This window comes from Drosophila mauritiana, chromosome 3R, assembly GCF_004382145.1.
Source record: "Drosophila mauritiana strain mau12 chromosome 3R, ASM438214v1, whole genome shotgun sequence".
In the NCBI taxonomy this organism is placed as follows: Eukaryota; Metazoa; Arthropoda; class Insecta; order Diptera; family Drosophilidae; genus Drosophila; species Drosophila mauritiana.
The window spans coordinates 15,439,859-15,455,886 of NC_046670.1; the positions used below are offsets into that span (position 1 = coordinate 15,439,859).

Genomic DNA, 16,028 nt, shown 5'->3' on the forward strand with positions numbered 1-16,028 from the left:
TCGATGTATCGATGTCGCGCCGTCTGTATTCTACATGTAACGGAATTTTTACAATGTAATGTAAAATGTTGTGTTGCTGTAGATTTGAAATTTGATTCATTTTATTTATAACTATTTAAATGAATTTTACGAATATTCAATGAAAATTTGCATATAGAAGAGCGCGAAATTCAGAGGCAAATTATAACATGTTTCTATTTTACTCATAAGTTGTATTTATTATCGTATTTTAAGCATGTATAACAATGTACAAAACAACAAATCGGCGAAATTGGCTAAACTAAACATGCACTACGAGTATTTACTTATGAGTGGAGTGGATATCACGCGTCCCTTATATATTTTGATTAATCTACGATCTGAGCCTTGATATAAGTAGAGTCTACGATGAATGAACTGGGTTTGCTGCCGGCCACTGATGCTGGCCGGGATTGGGTGAGAACGATGACAAGACGAGGGAGAAACCGCGAACTTCTTTAGTTGCTCTGGAACCACACTATTCCAGCAGGATGAGCCTGAATCGCTTCCGCAGCGACGACTCGCGTGGCAGGGTGCCTGCCCATTTCTTCAGGGCCGTCAGAACCACGGATCCCATCACCATCACCGCTCCCACCAGTGAGTAAGCGGTGGGCGTCTCTCCGAAGAAGAGCATCTGCCAGACGAAGGCGAAGACGATGTCGGCGCAGCGAGCAATGGCCACTGGTCCGGCCTGTTCGATCTGCAGCGATAGAGTGAGCAGGATCTGACCTAGGAAGCTGAACACGCCCAGTACAACGACCAGCCAGCGATCCCGTCCGCAGCTTGGCCAGCACACAGCGCCAATGGATGCGCAAACGATCAGCGTGTAGACCAGAGCGATGGTACCGAAATTCGTCATAATGACGGAGAAGTGCAGGTTCTTGAGCGCCCGCAGCAGGATGTACACATTGGCTCCGAAGAGTGTGGATGATATGGCGGCCACTGGTCCCCAGATGTCGTACGTCTTCCCAGCGACATCCTCACTCTCTGCCTTGTCGCCGAACACAAAGGGTGGCCGCGTGATCAGGACCACGCCGAGCAATGTCATATTGATGGTCAGGACATTGAACAGCGTGCACGGCTCCTTGAGGAAGGCGCGCGCAAAAATGGCCACGAAAACGGGCGTGGAGAATATGATGACACTAGCATCCGCCAGGGGCATGTGTCGGAAGGCATAGAAGCTGAGCATCAGACCTGTTGTGCCCATGAAGCAGCGCAGCAGCAGTATCACCCTCTTGCCCTCCGGAAACACCGGCTGTCGCGTGTATATCAGGATGGGCAGTGCCGGCAGCAGGACTCCGACAAATCGAAACGAGGCCAGCTCCATGGGGTTCACGTCCACCAGGCCCTTCACAATCACCGAGCACAGGGAGAAGAAGAGCGAGGAGAGCGTGGCCAGCAGGATGCCCAAGTAGGGACAGTCGGCGCCCAATCGACGCTGCAGGCGCTCCAGCCAACGGGGGGCGGGATCTGGGGGCGGGGCGCCCTCCTGGAACTGCTGCAGCTCCAGGTTTTCCGGCATTCTGGGAGTTTCTTCTCTACAGTTTCTGGATTCCTTCAAAGTTTCAGCATCCTGCAAATGGGATTTGCATCAGTATGTGTGTATGAGTGTGGATAGTCGAATGGTGGCCCACCTGCCCTGAAAAATCGATTTCTTTCGACTGCCTTCCTTATTTACGCGCTGTGTCGCTGTCTGCTGCCGCCTTTTCTGCGTTTTCACTGGCACATCGTTTCCCCGCCGCCCGTTTCACTGAGTTTTATTCATTGTTTGCACGCTCCGACTGCGTTTAATTAAACATTTTCAATTCTTTTCGCGAATGGAGATTCCGGAAAACCCTGTGGGCCAGAGTTGCCACCCCGAAGTTACTTAGTCCAGCCAACAATGCCACCTTTTTAAACGGCTCGACATGTTTAACGGTTTTATTTCGATATATTTTATTAGCTTTTGAAAGATTCAAAATTAGTTTTGCTTAAAATGTATTAAAACTGTAATATTTACTTAGTTTGGCGTATCACATTCAAATTACCGTTACAAATATTCCGAAACTTTTTAGACAGGCTTTTACGGTTTGTGAAAACGTAAGTTGGCAGGCCAGCCAATCAGCTGCTGAGCTCCGAAAGGAGAACAATGACTCGGGAATCGGCAGTCGCCACCAACAGAAATTGGGCGATTCTGGCCGCAGGAGTTGGCTTGGTATACGTCCTGGTGCGGCACAGGCAGCGACTGCTGGGTCCACTGCGTCGCGTGTGGTCCTTCGGCAGCCTGGTGCCCCAGAGACGCATAGAAGTGATCAACTCCGTCCAGGATCCGGCCATGCAATGTGTTTTGAATGAACTGAAGAAGTGAGTAGAGAGCACTTTAATTTCACAACAATGGAAATATATATATATGCTGCCCATTAGTCACTGCCAGACTTTTAAAGTCCTTGGATTCGACTGCGAGTGGATCACCGTGGGCGGCAGCCGCAGACCAGTGGCCTTGCTCCAACTGAGCTCCCATCGGGGTCTATGTGCCTTATTTCGACTGTGCCATATGAAACAAATACCCAAAGATCTGCGGGAGCTTCTCGATGACGATGCCGTGATCAAAGTGGGCGTGGCACCCCAGGAGGATGCCATGAAACTTTCGCACGACTATGGAGTGGGCGTGGCCAGCACACTGGATCTGCGCTTCCTCTGCGTAATGGCAGGCCACAAGCCTGAGGGACTGGGAAAGCTATCCAAGACTCATCTGAACTATACACTGGACAAGCACTGGCGCCTGGCCTGCTCCAACTGGGAGGCCAAGACTTTGGAGCCAAAACAGCTTGATTACGCTGCCAACGACGCACTTATGGCGGTGGCCATTTATAAGAAGTTGTGCAGGGATCTGCAGCCAAAATACTTTTGGCAACTGAGCCAACTGGACGACAATAGCATGCATAACAAATTCGAACCTTTCCTCGACGTGGACTTCACGAAAGGCTTCACACTCAACCCGACCGGCAGTGGAGTAACTCGTTCAAAGGGCTCCACCCAATCCAAAAGCAATAAATGGGTGCCCAAGAAGCAACCGTACCGACAAATAGCTACCCGAACCAAGGACTTCTACGACAACTGCCTGCTGCAGGCGCCCGATGGCGAACTTCTGTGCACCATCGACAGGCGCAAGGCGTCCTGGTATCTCAATCAAAATCTGGGCACGCATATAAGCGAAGAGCCCTTCACCGTACGTCTTAACTTCGAGCCAGCGGGTCGAGCGGTCGGAGATGTGGGCCGCTTCTATCAAACTCCCAAGGAAAACCAGTGCGTGGTGTGCGGTGACCGGGATGCGTACATTCGGAAGAACGTGGTACCACGGGAATACAGAAAGCACTTCCCATTGGTCATGAAATCTCACACCTCCCACGATGTTCTGCTCCTGTGCCCCACCTGCCACCAGCTGAGCAACATCTCGGATCTAAGGGTTCGTAGCAAACTGGCCGTCCAGTGCGAAGCTCCTTTCAAGCAGGAAGACGGATCCGTCAAGTACCACGATGATCCGCAGCTGAAGTAAGTATGCCAAACATTTTCAGAACTAACTTAGTTAAAAACAAATGTAAATTAAAAGTAAATTATCTCAATATATATGAACTATATTTTATTATTTGCAGACGCGTTCAATCCGCTGGCAAGGCACTACTTTACCATGGCGCGAAAATACCGGCTTCAAAGAAGGCCGAAATGGAAAAGACTCTCCTCGATTACTACTCCGACCAAACGGACATCACAGAGGAGCTCCTGCGACAAGCAGCCTGCGTGGAATATCGTGTGGAGAACTCTGACTACTGTCAGCACGGCGAGCGGGTGGTGCAGCAATATCGCGATCATTTCGGCGGACTGGTGGAGCTGGAGCGCTTGTGGCGGGAGCACTTTCTGCACACCATGCAGCCCCGCTTTCTGCCCGAACTCTGGAATGTCAACCACAACGCCGATCGACTGGAGGTTCGCGCCAGCGAGGGGCGCATCGATAAGGCCGATCTAGTAGTGGCCGGATTGGATGCGAAGATTAAAGAAACGTGATGCAGGGCTTTTCTGAGTTTGCCACCGGCTTTGTACGTTTTATATTTCAATTTCAATAAAAATAAACTAAAATTTGATTTGTGCTATGGTACAAGACGGGACAAAGAGTCACGGTTCATGAGGCAGATGAGCATCTCTGGTCTAACCTAGGTGACTATAAATATAAAGCTTACCGTATGGGACAATAATACAATATGTACACGCTTAAAACTGAGGCACCTGGATCGAAGTAGAGTGGAGTGTGGTGGCGTGGAATTGCGAGCTAAATGAACTCGAAGCCCTCATACTTGTAGTCCGTCTCGATCCGCGTCTCGGGCAGCAGCGTCTTGCCCGCAATATCGAAGGCTGTGATGAAGGTGGCCGTCTTGCCGTTCAGCTCCTCCGACTTAAGAGCCACGATTATTGAGTCGTCGGTACCGGGCAAGAACTTAAAGCTAGAGAAGCCGTGCGTGGGCGTTGTATTTTCAGGATCGAGCCGTACAGTCTCAACGTTCGTAAAGCTTTCGTCGGCGGAGACCAGGACATTGCAGCCCATGTGCTCGTCCTTGGTTTCGTTGTATCTTTCGAAGATAATCGATAAGTTAAGGATTTAAAGGCTGACACGCTTACTCACTTTTCTTTCGAACATCGCCTAGGCAGGAAAAACCAGCGATGCTTTTCCTCTGACCAGGTTCCACTCTCGTGGATCATGTAGCCCGGCCATGTTATTTGCATCGACTGCAGGCGCAATTGCTTAAAGTTGTCCACCCAGTTGAGCGACCTCACCTCACCGGACGGAGTGATGGTCTTTACGTACATGGGGTTGTTGTTCTCGAAATCGCCCGCACTTGTCGTCCACTCCTTGCCCATGGAGCCCACATATAGCGTTTGATCCTTCACTGTGGCCCATTCGGCCTTGAAGCCCTTGGCACTGTGTCCATCTCCATCGAGCAGGATCACCCAGGGAATGGGCTTGTCATTCACAATCTCGTATATCAAACCCGTGCGGTCGTCGAAGGTGAGTAGGCGCCCGTTGAAGGTGATCAGCTCAGAGAGCTCCATTCCTCGGCCCTTAAGGGCAAATGCTGATTCCAGGACTGTCGGCGACCCGTCATCCCAGCTAATCTGGATCTCTGACCTGGCCACCGTGTAGGTAAGGTAGCCTTTCTTCAGGTAGCTACGCCACGTGCTGCTCGCATCGCCTTTGCTCACCTTGGAGCTGGTGTCCAAATCGGCAATCATGGCTATCCGGTAGTTTATCACACCGCCACGCAGCACCATGGGTGGCGTGAGGGGATATGTGGCATTGTAGACCTGGACCACAGGACCACCATTGTCCAGACTCCGGGCATCCGTGACACTGCGGCGCAGCCAGTAGCCGTCGGAGGAGGAGTGCGATCCCTGGCGCGCAAAGTAGAAAAGCAGGACGAGTACGAAGGCGCAAACGATCAGCAAGGCGAAGTGATAGTTGAATCGTACCGTCCGATTTCCAATCCGGTACGTGGGCGTCCGCAGGGCAGATCGCCAGTCGCGCATGTACATGACGCGAGGCGAGTGTTCTGCGTGCTCCCGGTACGCGAAGGCAGGGCTCTGCATCTGGTCGCACGTCAGCAAGATCTCGTTTGCGGTGATGTGTCCGATTTTCTGGGTCCCTGCTGCTCTGTTTGTTTGGATGCTGGCGGTGTGGCCAGCGCATGAGCGGGCGATCAGCTGGCGCAACAGCTGGTGCAAACTGGCGAGCGCATGCGATATTATCGAGAAACAGGTGCAACAATTCAGATTAAATTAATGTAAACATACTGGGAAAAACATAATTTGGACAAAGACCGAATGTAATTGAAATTATCAAAACAATACAACTGTCAACTGGCATCGTAGTCACCTGCGACTTATCCGTATTTCTTGATTGGATATTTTTTGTCTACATCTAGCTATTTTCCATATTAGCCAGTGCTATCGATAAGCAGTGACTGGTCGCACTGCTGGCTGCCGATACATTTTCATCTCTCTTCTTCTTCAGCAGCACACGTGCTAGCAGCTGCGCATTTGTTTTGTTTTCGCAAATTATCCATCGTAATTTGCGAAAATGCGCATTCAAACGTGCTATTTTTGCTCCAGCAAGATATACCCGGGCCACGGGGTGCAGTTCGTGCGAAATGATTGCAAGGTAAGAACGATTTGCTATCCTGTTTACATGTGCTCCGATGTTTATATTGCTTCACCATTTTCCGTCGCAGATCTTCAAGTTCTGCCGAGGCAAGTGCCACAAGGCCTTTAAGCGCAAGAAGAATCCCCGCAAGGTAGGATGGACGAAGGCGTACCGCAAGGCCGCCGGCAAGGAGCTGGCCATCGATCCCAGTTTCGAGTTCGAGAAGCGCCGCAACGTGCCAATCAAATACAGCCGCGAGACCTGGCAGAAGGGTCTGGAGGCCATCAAGCGTGTGACGGAGATCAAGGAGAAACGCACCAGCCACTTTGTCATGGAGCGTCTGCGCAAGGGTCGCCAGATCGAGATACAGATGGACGTCAAGGATGTCCAGCGCAACATGTCCCTGATTCGCTCTCCAGCCGCAGGGCTGAAGCAAAGGCGTGCCCAGGAGGCGGCGGAGGAGGCCGCCCTCATGGATGAGGATCTGCCCGAGGAGAAGATCACCTACGTGGATGCACGCGAACTTGAGAAGAAGCTCGAGGAGGGAATGGGAGTCGAGGATCTCGAGATGTTAGAAGCCTAAGGACTAGTACGCTGATTTTTTCTTAGTTTAAGTTGCTGCTAAAGAATACATTAATTAAAAACCCCGTGGTACATAAATGTTGTCTTTGGCTGTTATATATTTTCAAATCATTTGTCCATTTCTCTGTCGGTATCCTTTTGTTCGGGGGACTCCAAATTGATGGTTACGGGTCCATCGTTTTCTATATGCACCTGCATGTATGCTCCAAATTTGCCATCTGTTATAGTAAGTGTGTTAAACATGACCGGCTGGATTGTTCCTATCACCCACCTTTAATCTTGCTGCTATCGTAGGATTGACCTAGGCGATCCAAAAAGTGATTGTACAACTCCTGCGCCTCCTCGCCCTTCATGGCAGCCGAAAAATCCGGTTTGTTGCCCTTAAGGCGATGATACAGTGTAAACTGCGAGACGCACAGCAGTTCTAGGTTTAGATCCTTGACGGACTTTTGCCAACGCTTGCCCTCCTCCTCGAATAAACGAAGAGCCAAGATTTTCCGGACACTTGAATGGAAAGCTGTGTTAGGTGGTCTAGAACTAAGCTGGTTATCACCAGAATGGAATTTACCTACAGATACTCAACATCCTTGGCGGTGTCGCTGGCCTTGATACCCACCAGCACGCACAGGCCTGGTCCAATGGAGGACACCAGCTCATCCAGCACTAGGGGAGCAGTATAATTGTATATGATAGATGGTAACTATTTGACCGTGCATACCCGTCACTTTGGCAGCCTTAACCCTTTGTATAACCGCCCGCATTTCTTAATTTTTCTATTTATTTACAACTTATTTAGATCTATGGCAGTGCTGGTAAACTTGCCACGAGCAGTGTTGGCAGTCGCCCCAAACTTCAAAAATAGCGCGCGTTTTATGGGTAATAAACATATAACAGTATAATATAAAAATAACATAATAAATATAAAATACAGTACAATCAATAATATAATTTGGTTACATGCTGGGAGAGTCTTTTTGAGCTGGAGGGAGGAATACTTGCTGGCCCTTTGGAAAGATTAAAATTGATCTACGTATATGTTAAATTCTAAAAACAAATTATCTATGCTAGCTCAGTTACAAAACAACTTGGGCCTTCACTAGGTGAATAATCAAATGATGAATTCCAATTCGAATAGTGTATGTACATCTAAATCTCAATTAAATTGAGCTCGAATTTGCTTAGATATGTTATTGTCTTTTAGAATGAAGAAGTTTTCAAGGCTACAATTCATCAATTGATATTTCTCACAGCTAGTAAATCCCAGAAACAAGGGGTTACTAATGTGTTATTGCTCGAGGGTTGGCCTATCACAGAGGCGTTGGCACGGCGCTAAGCTGGAGCTTCATCTCGCACAGTCTCTTGATGTGAACCTGACCGGTAAGCTCGGCCTGCCGGAGGATTCGCCTGATATCCGCCAATCGCTCGTGCTTGTTGGCCAGCAGATAGGCTGATTTAAGCTGACCAATGTAGATGTAAGAGGAGACCCGCAGCTCCACACTGCTGATGCGTTTGATCAACCGATCCAGCATCTGCTTCGTCTCCGGCGCACTGCTGTGCACAGCAGCATTAATGGCAATCGAGAGTATTTCATCGGATTCCGTGGAAATGCCGCCGCCGTTGTTGCTGCCTATGCAGTCCAGCAGGCGCTCTACCTCACCCAGGCGCTGATTTCTCGACAGGTACTTAGCAGTGGCTCCAAAAACCTTAATTGCAGCCAGCTTGAAGTCCTGCATAATGCTAAAAATAAAACAATTATAGCGGACATTGTCGTCTGAATTTTATCTATTTTCTTACCCGTAAGCCAGGCCAAACCCTTCGTCTATGTTCTTGCCGCACATGAGGATCAGAATGCAAATTTGTATGCGATCTGCGGCGCCTTCGAACAGAGTAGGCAAAGTTCCACGACTGGACTCAAGTCGAATCTTTCGTTGGTTAAGTTTGGTATTAGTAAAAGTAAGAATAAACGAAATTCAAGACAGTACCTGCTTCAGAGTTTGTATAGTTCGTAGTGGCTCATCTGGCGGCTGTTCTCGCTCACACTTGTCCAAGAACTTTGCCACCTCCAACTGTCGCCGTATGGTATTGATGTGTCCATTGAGAGCCCTGGCATCCATTTGCATGGCGAAGCAGGCACCTCGAACGCTTGCTGTGCTACTCACGCTGTTTCTGCGAACCTGCTGCCGCTGCAGGTGCTCCCACTCCGCCATATCCAGTTCACCCTGAAGATGCCTGAGGGCCGCCAGCAAGTGCTGTGCGTTGGCATGCAGCTTCTGAAAGTTCTCGCACTGCAAGGCGTAGAACTTCACGCACGTCATACTGGCCCGGATGGGATCCTTTAGCAGCAGCTGCAGTTGGTACAGCGAACTGAGTTGCTGCTGCTGCTCCAGATGGCGACAGGTCTGCAGTAGTGGCAGACGCCAGGCAGTGAATTGAGCGTCGTCCAACTGCTGCAGTTCGTCCATCAAAACGTTTAGGCTGCCGTTAGCCAGCTGTGGGTAGAATATGTGTTGGATGAAGAGATCCGCGTCCAACTGCTGGTGCTGCCAGTAGCGAAGTGCTGCCCGCAGCTCTTCGCGGCGCATCAGAAAGGTGAGAATATCGGCGTGACTGCCATAAGTAAGCACATAGTGCAGTGATTCCTCGAAGCCACGCTCCTGCCGGCGACTTTCCTCGCTAGCCGGCATTTGGCCACCATACTGTCCCTTGGCTAAGTTCTTGAGTCCTGCCAGCGCGTTCATGATGTTCAAAGCCGGTTCCTGGAGCGGTCGTTGCTGAACGTAGGGCTCCCGGCGTCGTGTGAAAAGTGAGGCCAGCGAAGTATTCGAACTACGAATAAGTGAGGCTCGGTGTAGGGTCTCCGGTTGGGTTTGAACCTGAGGAATGGCGGCTATCAACTGCAGGATTTCTTGGAGCAGGGCCGGACCGCGCTGTGGTCGCTTTCTGGGCAAGAGCACTGCCTCCGTAGAAGCCACTCCGAACATGTTCTTACAGATGCTGCTGTTGAGCTGTTCACTTGAGAGGCGAGTCATGCAGTGAGCAAACTTTTCGCGGGCTAAAAAGAGATTCATTTATTTGCAGCCTTAGGAGGGTAAAGGAATGAGCTTACCTGCATCATAGCAACCGGCACGAAGACAAGCCAGTCCGTGGGCAGCCATTACGCCGGTGGTGGCGAAACCACACTTCAGATGCACCTCCAGAGCTAAAGTCCAGTGCTCCGCTTCCACCAAAGCGTCAGCCAGCTTGCGCAGATTGTGGTTGTTGAGCGGTCCGGTTGGAATCAGCGACTCACAACCCTGCTGCACCACTGCCATAATAATTTCCGAGTGCTCACGAATGTTTTCCAGCTCTCCTGGTGCGCCACGAACCTAGAATATGTAAGACTTTTATAAATACAACTTCATTTCAGTTATAGAGTGACAACCAACCTTTGCGGCGAAAGCCAGACAGTTTATCATCTTGGCCACCAAACCGTAGTCCACTTCGGGATTGGGCACAATTAGCTTTTCCAGTTTGCGGCAGTGGAAGAGCAGCAAATCAACGCAGCTGCGCTGCTCGACATGATTGCGAAGTATGGACAAACTGAGGGCTACACTGGGCGCGTGTTCATAGGAGAACTCCTCGCGCAGCAGTTTATCGTGTGTAATAATGCCACTTAACTGCCATTTGCAGGAATCACTCCTACCAGAAGATTTTGATACTTGTCCCGAGGTAGCACTCCGCTCACTAGAAGTGCCATCTCCTTGATCCTTGCCAGCCGTGCTGCTCGCTGCACAATCATTGCAGATGCGCACCTCCAACTCGTCGTAAAGCTCTGGGATGCGTATCCGATGGGTGGAGCAGGCATAGCACACCACCCGCCCGCACCTACGGCAATGGTGCCTCCGCATCAACATAGTGAAGGCTGTTCGCCGACAGCACATGCAGTGGCTTGCCTCCTCGTCCCGCGTCCACTGCTGTCGGTTGGGTGCTTGCTTGGGCATCACGAAGGCACCACAGAGAGAGTCCAGTGAGTTGTGTACATCTGTGCCAAGAGAACTCGGCTCAGAAGCAGCACGCACATTCGCCACATGGTAGTCCAGAGCTTTACTGGCGTAAATTCGCAGTAACAGGTCCAAACAAACCTGGCCCACAAAGTGATCCTGCTGGTAGGAGTTAAAGTTCAGCAGAATAAAAGCCTCGGATGTTGTTTGTCCCAGTTGAAAACGTATCTTCGCCGGTGTTTCTCCCGCACCACTTCCTGGACCAGCACTGGACTGGACATCGTAGACATGACCCGTTTTTTCAAAACAGTAGGGACATGGACCAAGTGGTCTCTGCTTCAGCAACTTGGAACGAGCCGCATCTAGTAGCTTTCCCAACAATTCAAAGCGGGCATTCATAACTAACTGCTCCACGATGAGCAAGGGATGACGGAGTAGCTTCCAAAACGGAGATCGCTCATTGGTATCCATTTGTCGTAGGAACTCAATGGATAGCTGATAGTTCCTGTAGAGACGCGGATCACGGGCGTGACCCTCCAGGTAATCGATCACCCACTGCAGAAGCGGTAGCGATCTAAACTTATCCTTATGTGTATCCAGGAAATTTACCAATGGGTTGGGTGGAAACATCTCCACAATGCCCAAAAGGGATTCATCCAGCTCCTCGCCATCCCTCAATTCCAAAAGAGCATCTAATAGGATGAGCAAGCACACCCGCTGCTGCCCCGCGGATCCAGCAAGGTAAACCACCCGACTCCACTCCAAACACAGACCAAATCTCCGTCTCTGCAGCAACTGCTCGAAGATCACATTCGGCGTCTGACGTCCAAAGTCGTAGGCCTGTGGCCAGCTCTCGAATTTGAGCAGAGCCGAGACTCTAGCGTATATAGTGATGTCAGACAGCGTGTGCTCCAGTTCACTGCGCAGAGCGGTGGGAATTGCCTTATCCGCCGAGCGGTGCTGCAGGGTGCGTTCTATTAGTTCTTTCGCCTGCTGACTGCTGGGAATGCGCGTAAAGTGCTCCTTGAGCAGCTGTGCTCGCTGTCCCAGATTGCCCATGTGGACCACGAGATGTATATTACGCGGATCCTTTTCAATAAGATCCCCAATGAGTTGGTCAATTCGTGACTTGAGACGATTGGGAGAATCTAAAAGAATAGATAGCTTTAAGAGGTGGACAGTGAATATACCTTGGTTATAGCTACCAGTTTGTCCACCCATTCCAAGGAGAAGAATCTGCAATAGTTGTTCCTGATCCATCACCAACTCATCCACTTGAGCACTTTCCAGCTTGTAGGCATTTAAAGCGGCCAGCACACGGTTCCCTTCATGCATGGAAGCCAGAACATCCACTTCAGGCAGATGAATCAGCTGACACAAAAAAGAGAAGTTCAATCCCGCATCGCCATCGGGAAGACTTCCTAGCTGTATGGCCAGCAACACTTGGGCCAACAACGGGTTGTGTTGCGAAATATAGTTGTGAATGGATTCCTGCTTCTGTGGAGCCACAACGCGTGGCAGTCTTTTTGTGGGTTCCTCGCTCAATTGGGGACAAATGTTGAGAGCAATCACGTGGACGAGATTAAGGTGTAGTGCTGCGACACTAGACTCGATCTCCAAGGGTGTTATGCCACACTCGTAGATCAGTTCGCCAATAACTTCGTATGGATCGTTCCGAAGTAGCTGGGTAGTGTGATACTCCAGGTTGGGATCCCTGAGCTGCAAGAGGCGAGCTAGTTGTTGGACATACGTGCAAAAGCGGGCGTAGTAGTTGTGACGCGAACGCAGCTGTTGGAACTGACTGGCGTTGGAGCGCAGCTCCTGGCCATGCGAATATTCGGATGGCTCCTTCTGGTAGAGCGTTTGAAACGCGGCCTCCCGTTGAAGTTGTAGAGCCAAGACTGCCGGTCTCAGTGGATAGCTCTTTAGAGAGAGCAACTCATTCAGTGCAGCCTGCTGACCAGATCGCTCCAACAAACGCATGCACTCACAGAGATTCTGCAGGAGATTCATGGCTCCGAGCTCAGACGAACCAGGCGCGCTAGACGCCTCGTCGCCGCCCTTCTTCTGCTGCTGTTGGCGTCGAATGACCAATAACAGGTTACTTGTGATTTCCCGATTGAAGCCCAGATTCACTATAAGATCACATATGATTAGGGCGTTCAGATTGCGCTCCTCGAACTGCTGTAGAAATCCCTGTTGTGCGCTTGAATTGTGTCGCTGGATGAGCGCCTTTAGCTCAGGGCTTTGCTGAATACGCTGAGCCTGCGCAAAGTTGTCCACAACGCTGATGATCTTGGACAATTCAAAGCCCTTGGCTGCCACGCCCTTGATTTGCTCCACGGTGGTTTCCCCAGAATTGGCCTGCTGCCCCTCTAAAATCTGATAGTTGGCATAGATGGCGGACAGCTTCTGCTTAACCAGCTGCTGCTGCTCCATGAAATGTAGCTCGCGGTTCAATTGGCTCTGCTCCAGGTGAAAAGTCTGGAAAATAAAAGTGGTATTCTTGATCAGTCCAATAACAGCAGCAAAACACAAAATAGGCTGTTATTACAAGATTTCTCTCCACTTACCTCGATGATCTGCTTAACATCGTTAAAATTCTTCAGGGCGAGCGCCATGATGGCCAATTGTTCCGGCGTGCTTAGCATTTTGGGAATGATGGACCGCTCACATGGAGAGGTTACCGAAGAATTTTTCCTGCTGCCACTGCCACTAAGTAATTGTGCTCGTGCCCGCAGCTGCTCCATTGTGAGACCTCCATCCGCGGATGCTTTTCCAGCTACTCCTCCACTAAAGCTGACCGCCCGTCGCTGCCTTCGAGCCTTCCGCCGGTTGAGACTGGATACGTGGTTGCTGCGTTCTCGGCTTTCGTCGTCGCTGGAGGCCTTTTCCTTGGCTGTGCTGTGAAGTTGAACCAGCTGGAGCAGCTGATCAGGCTCTAGCAGGCAGCTGATCGATGGCGCCGACTTGAGAAGTGATTGTTCTATCTTTTGCAAAACTCCCAGCTTCCACAAAGCTTCGCTAATAGCATCCACCAAGCGCTGAAATCTACCTTGCTGCTCCGGGGCGCTCTTGTAGTCTTGTGAATGAAGCTTTTTGGTGACAAACGCCTTGAGGAACGTGAACAGAGCGTGCAGCGAGGCCGAGCGGCAGATGAATCCGTAGCGGGTGCGCTGGCTGTGAACAGCTGTTGGACGTGGTTGCGAGGCAAAGTCATCATCCACGTACTGTTCATCATCTTCCTCGTCATTGTCGTCATCTTCCCTTTTTCGCTGACTGTTGGGCTCAAGCTGTTCCCAGCGAAGAAAAACCAAGAGGAAGATGTTCTCCAGCAGCGAGCACAAGGCGCCCAATTGATGCAGTTGCCTTAACTGCGCGGAGAGCTGTACCAGCTTGGTCTTCGTCGTTTGTTCGCCTTGGTCGAGGACCACATCGTACACATGACAGAGAGCGGTGTAGTAGCTCAGAATCTCCACCTCCTCCTGGTGGTGACACTTTAGTGCAGGAGTCAGCTGCTGCCATTTGTAAGTATCCTCAAGCAAACGGTGTAGCTCTTGATGCTCGAAACGAATACCATTTTCGTGGATTAAGGGCAGCACGCCTGGCGCCCGCAGAAGCGCGTCAACTCTTAGCGTTTTGCTTACCTCCCGCGGACGCAGGAAATTAAGCAAAGTGGACAGGCGTTGAAAGTCAGCATAGAAAAAGCGATGAACTTCCTGCAATTCCTCAGGCACAGCGCTGACATCGAATTCCGCTAGGAATTTGTCAAGGCATCCGAGATCGTCCAAAGTTTGCGGGCCCAGAGCAAACTCATTTGCGAGTCGTAGGATAAGCAGGTTGTTTCTCAACGTCACATCCTGGAAGCACTGAAAGTCCTTGAGATTTTGGCACACGCTGGCTACAAAGTGCTCCCTTTCATTGAGAGCCAGCCACAGAACCAAAAGTTTAGTGGGCGCCGCCTCACTACACTGCGCCCGCATGGTCAGCTGCTGCTCATGCAGCAGATCATCCAGAAGTTGTCCATCGCTGCGCGCCAACATGGCCAGCATTAAGTGTTCACTGGTTGCGGAATCAACCACTAGACGTGTCATCAATTTCTGACGAAGTGTAGCCGCCTCCAAAACGCTTGCCGGAAAATTGGCCAGCACACAAAGAGATCGCGGCGATGAGACATCGCCATCTAGCAGCTGTCGAAGCAACGTGGAAATTATTTGTCCAATGTGCAGTTTGGACCGTTCGTGGAGCAACTGCAGCAGTTGCATGGCGGGATAGGGCGACGCCTGAAGCACGGTTAGCAGGGCGTTCTGGTGCGATTGAATGGGCCCGGAAGACTTACCATGGAGCCACTGGATAAAGATCTGTACAAAATGCATATCAAATAATATGGATATTTGTTGGTTTTCTTAGCTCACCTCAAAGATCTGCCGCTGATCCTTGGGCAACAAGTTAAGCAGCTGCTGCATATTCTCCTCCTGCTGGTCTTCCATTGTGGGACACCTGTGGCTCCTCGGGAGTGCAACGTTCTTCTAAGCTCTGCTGATTCACTGGTACTAATGCTAGTTCATTGTTCGGACTCCTCTGTTCTGAATTGGGGCTCTCCGCCGAGTGATCTTCCACTGCTGATTATCGGGATCTATTGTTACAGCTCGCCTTTTGTTTCCACTGCTGACCGACTAGCAGCTGTTCTGGCTTCAGGCCTCGGTTTGCACTGGCGAGTGATAAGGGAGGCCCGCATATTATCTCGCAGAGCTTGGAGTCTGTAACGTGCAACGAATAAAGAAATGATGAAAGACTGGAGAACCTGTACTTGCGGGTGCACGCTTTAGAGGCCGGCTCTAGCTCATGGCAATGGGTGTGGTGGTCTTGCTTGTACAGATCTCTTTTCGTCACGGACAACAATTAATAAGATCGAGAAATTGAGCGTGCTTGCAACAACAACAAAATGAAGGAGCTAGGATACAAAAATCGGAGGAAGCAAATTAATACCTTCGGAAGCGGACAGTTCTAGATTGGGAGGAAGGTTTGAGAATTTTTCGCCTGCGAAGCACCGGTGGAATCGTGTTCGCGCATTGCCCTGCCCTACCTTAGACCACTTCCCTTAAGAGCATAGCTCTAGTGGCCCCTTCAGTGCCCTACGTCAGGAGAAACATCAGCCGAGTCAGTATTTAGGTTTTCTTAGAAATTCATATTTTCAAAATCAATCAAGGCTTAATAATTAATAACAATATTTATATTTAAAAATAAGTACATACTAAAGAACCAAGTAAATATACAAA

General features: G+C 50.2%; 6 protein-coding genes across 9 annotated transcripts; 2 read left to right on the top strand and 4 right to left on the bottom strand.

Annotated features, from left to right (window-relative positions):
* Positions 1-191: 191 nt before the first annotated feature.
* On the bottom strand, positions 192-1,883 carry LOC117145337 (solute carrier family 35 member G1). Its single transcript, XM_033310948.1, has 2 exons — positions 1,653-1,883; positions 192-1,591 (listed from the first exon to the last, which is right to left on the bottom strand). The coding sequence occupies exon 2, from the start codon at positions 1,538-1,540 to the stop codon at positions 497-499; it is 1,044 nt and encodes a 347-aa protein (XP_033166839.1). The 5' UTR covers positions 1,541-1,591; positions 1,653-1,883; the 3' UTR covers positions 192-496.
* Positions 1,884-2,110: 227 nt separating this feature from the next.
* LOC117145334 (exonuclease 3'-5' domain-containing protein 2) lies at positions 2,111-4,136 on the top strand. Its single transcript, XM_033310944.1, has 3 exons — positions 2,111-2,361; positions 2,422-3,549; positions 3,651-4,136. The coding sequence occupies exons 1-3, from the start codon at positions 2,147-2,149 to the stop codon at positions 4,057-4,059; spliced, it is 1,752 nt and encodes a 583-aa protein (XP_033166835.1). The 5' UTR covers positions 2,111-2,146; the 3' UTR covers positions 4,060-4,136.
* On the bottom strand, positions 4,068-5,867 carry LOC117145336 (apyrase). The gene is made up of 2 exons (XM_033310947.1): positions 4,673-5,867; positions 4,068-4,619 (listed from the first exon to the last, which is right to left on the bottom strand). Exons 1-2 carry the CDS (start codon positions 5,632-5,634, stop codon positions 4,322-4,324), a joined length of 1,260 nt encoding a protein of 419 aa, XP_033166838.1. The 5' UTR covers positions 5,635-5,867; the 3' UTR covers positions 4,068-4,321.
* Positions 5,868-6,037: 170 nt separating this feature from the next.
* On the top strand, positions 6,038-6,851 carry LOC117145340 (probable ribosome biogenesis protein RLP24). The gene is made up of 2 exons (XM_033310954.1): positions 6,038-6,205; positions 6,276-6,851. Exons 1-2 carry the CDS (start codon positions 6,125-6,127, stop codon positions 6,768-6,770), a joined length of 576 nt encoding a protein of 191 aa, XP_033166845.1. The 5' UTR covers positions 6,038-6,124; the 3' UTR covers positions 6,771-6,851.
* On the bottom strand, positions 6,848-7,576 carry LOC117145341 (D-aminoacyl-tRNA deacylase). 3 transcript variants are annotated; one of them, XM_033310955.1, is made up of 4 exons: positions 7,488-7,576; positions 7,342-7,432; positions 7,041-7,273; positions 6,848-6,987 (listed from the first exon to the last, which is right to left on the bottom strand). In XM_033310955.1, the coding sequence occupies exons 1-4, from the start codon at positions 7,528-7,530 to the stop codon at positions 6,878-6,880; spliced, it is 477 nt and encodes a 158-aa protein (XP_033166846.1). In that variant the 5' UTR covers positions 7,531-7,576; the 3' UTR covers positions 6,848-6,877. The 3 variants fall into 3 exon arrangements, with proteins under 3 accessions (XP_033166846.1, XP_033166847.1, XP_033166848.1); XM_033310956.1 differs by having other exon boundaries at positions 7,338-7,432; XM_033310957.1 differs by lacking the exon at positions 6,848-6,987 and having other exon boundaries at positions 7,194-7,273; positions 7,338-7,432.
* LOC117145330 (zinc finger FYVE domain-containing protein 26 homolog) lies at positions 7,530-15,740 on the bottom strand. Of its 2 annotated transcripts, none has more exons than XM_033310936.1 (8): positions 15,165-15,740; positions 13,323-15,098; positions 11,955-13,233; positions 10,195-11,897; positions 9,876-10,134; positions 8,752-9,821; positions 8,564-8,691; positions 7,530-8,506 (listed from the first exon to the last, which is right to left on the bottom strand). In XM_033310936.1, the coding sequence occupies exons 1-8, from the start codon at positions 15,237-15,239 to the stop codon at positions 8,077-8,079; spliced, it is 6,720 nt and encodes a 2,239-aa protein (XP_033166827.1). In that variant the 5' UTR covers positions 15,240-15,740; the 3' UTR covers positions 7,530-8,076. The 2 variants fall into 2 exon arrangements, with proteins under 2 accessions (XP_033166827.1, XP_033166826.1); XM_033310935.1 differs by having other exon boundaries at positions 13,323-15,110.
* Between the last annotated feature and the right edge of the window lie 288 nt (positions 15,741-16,028).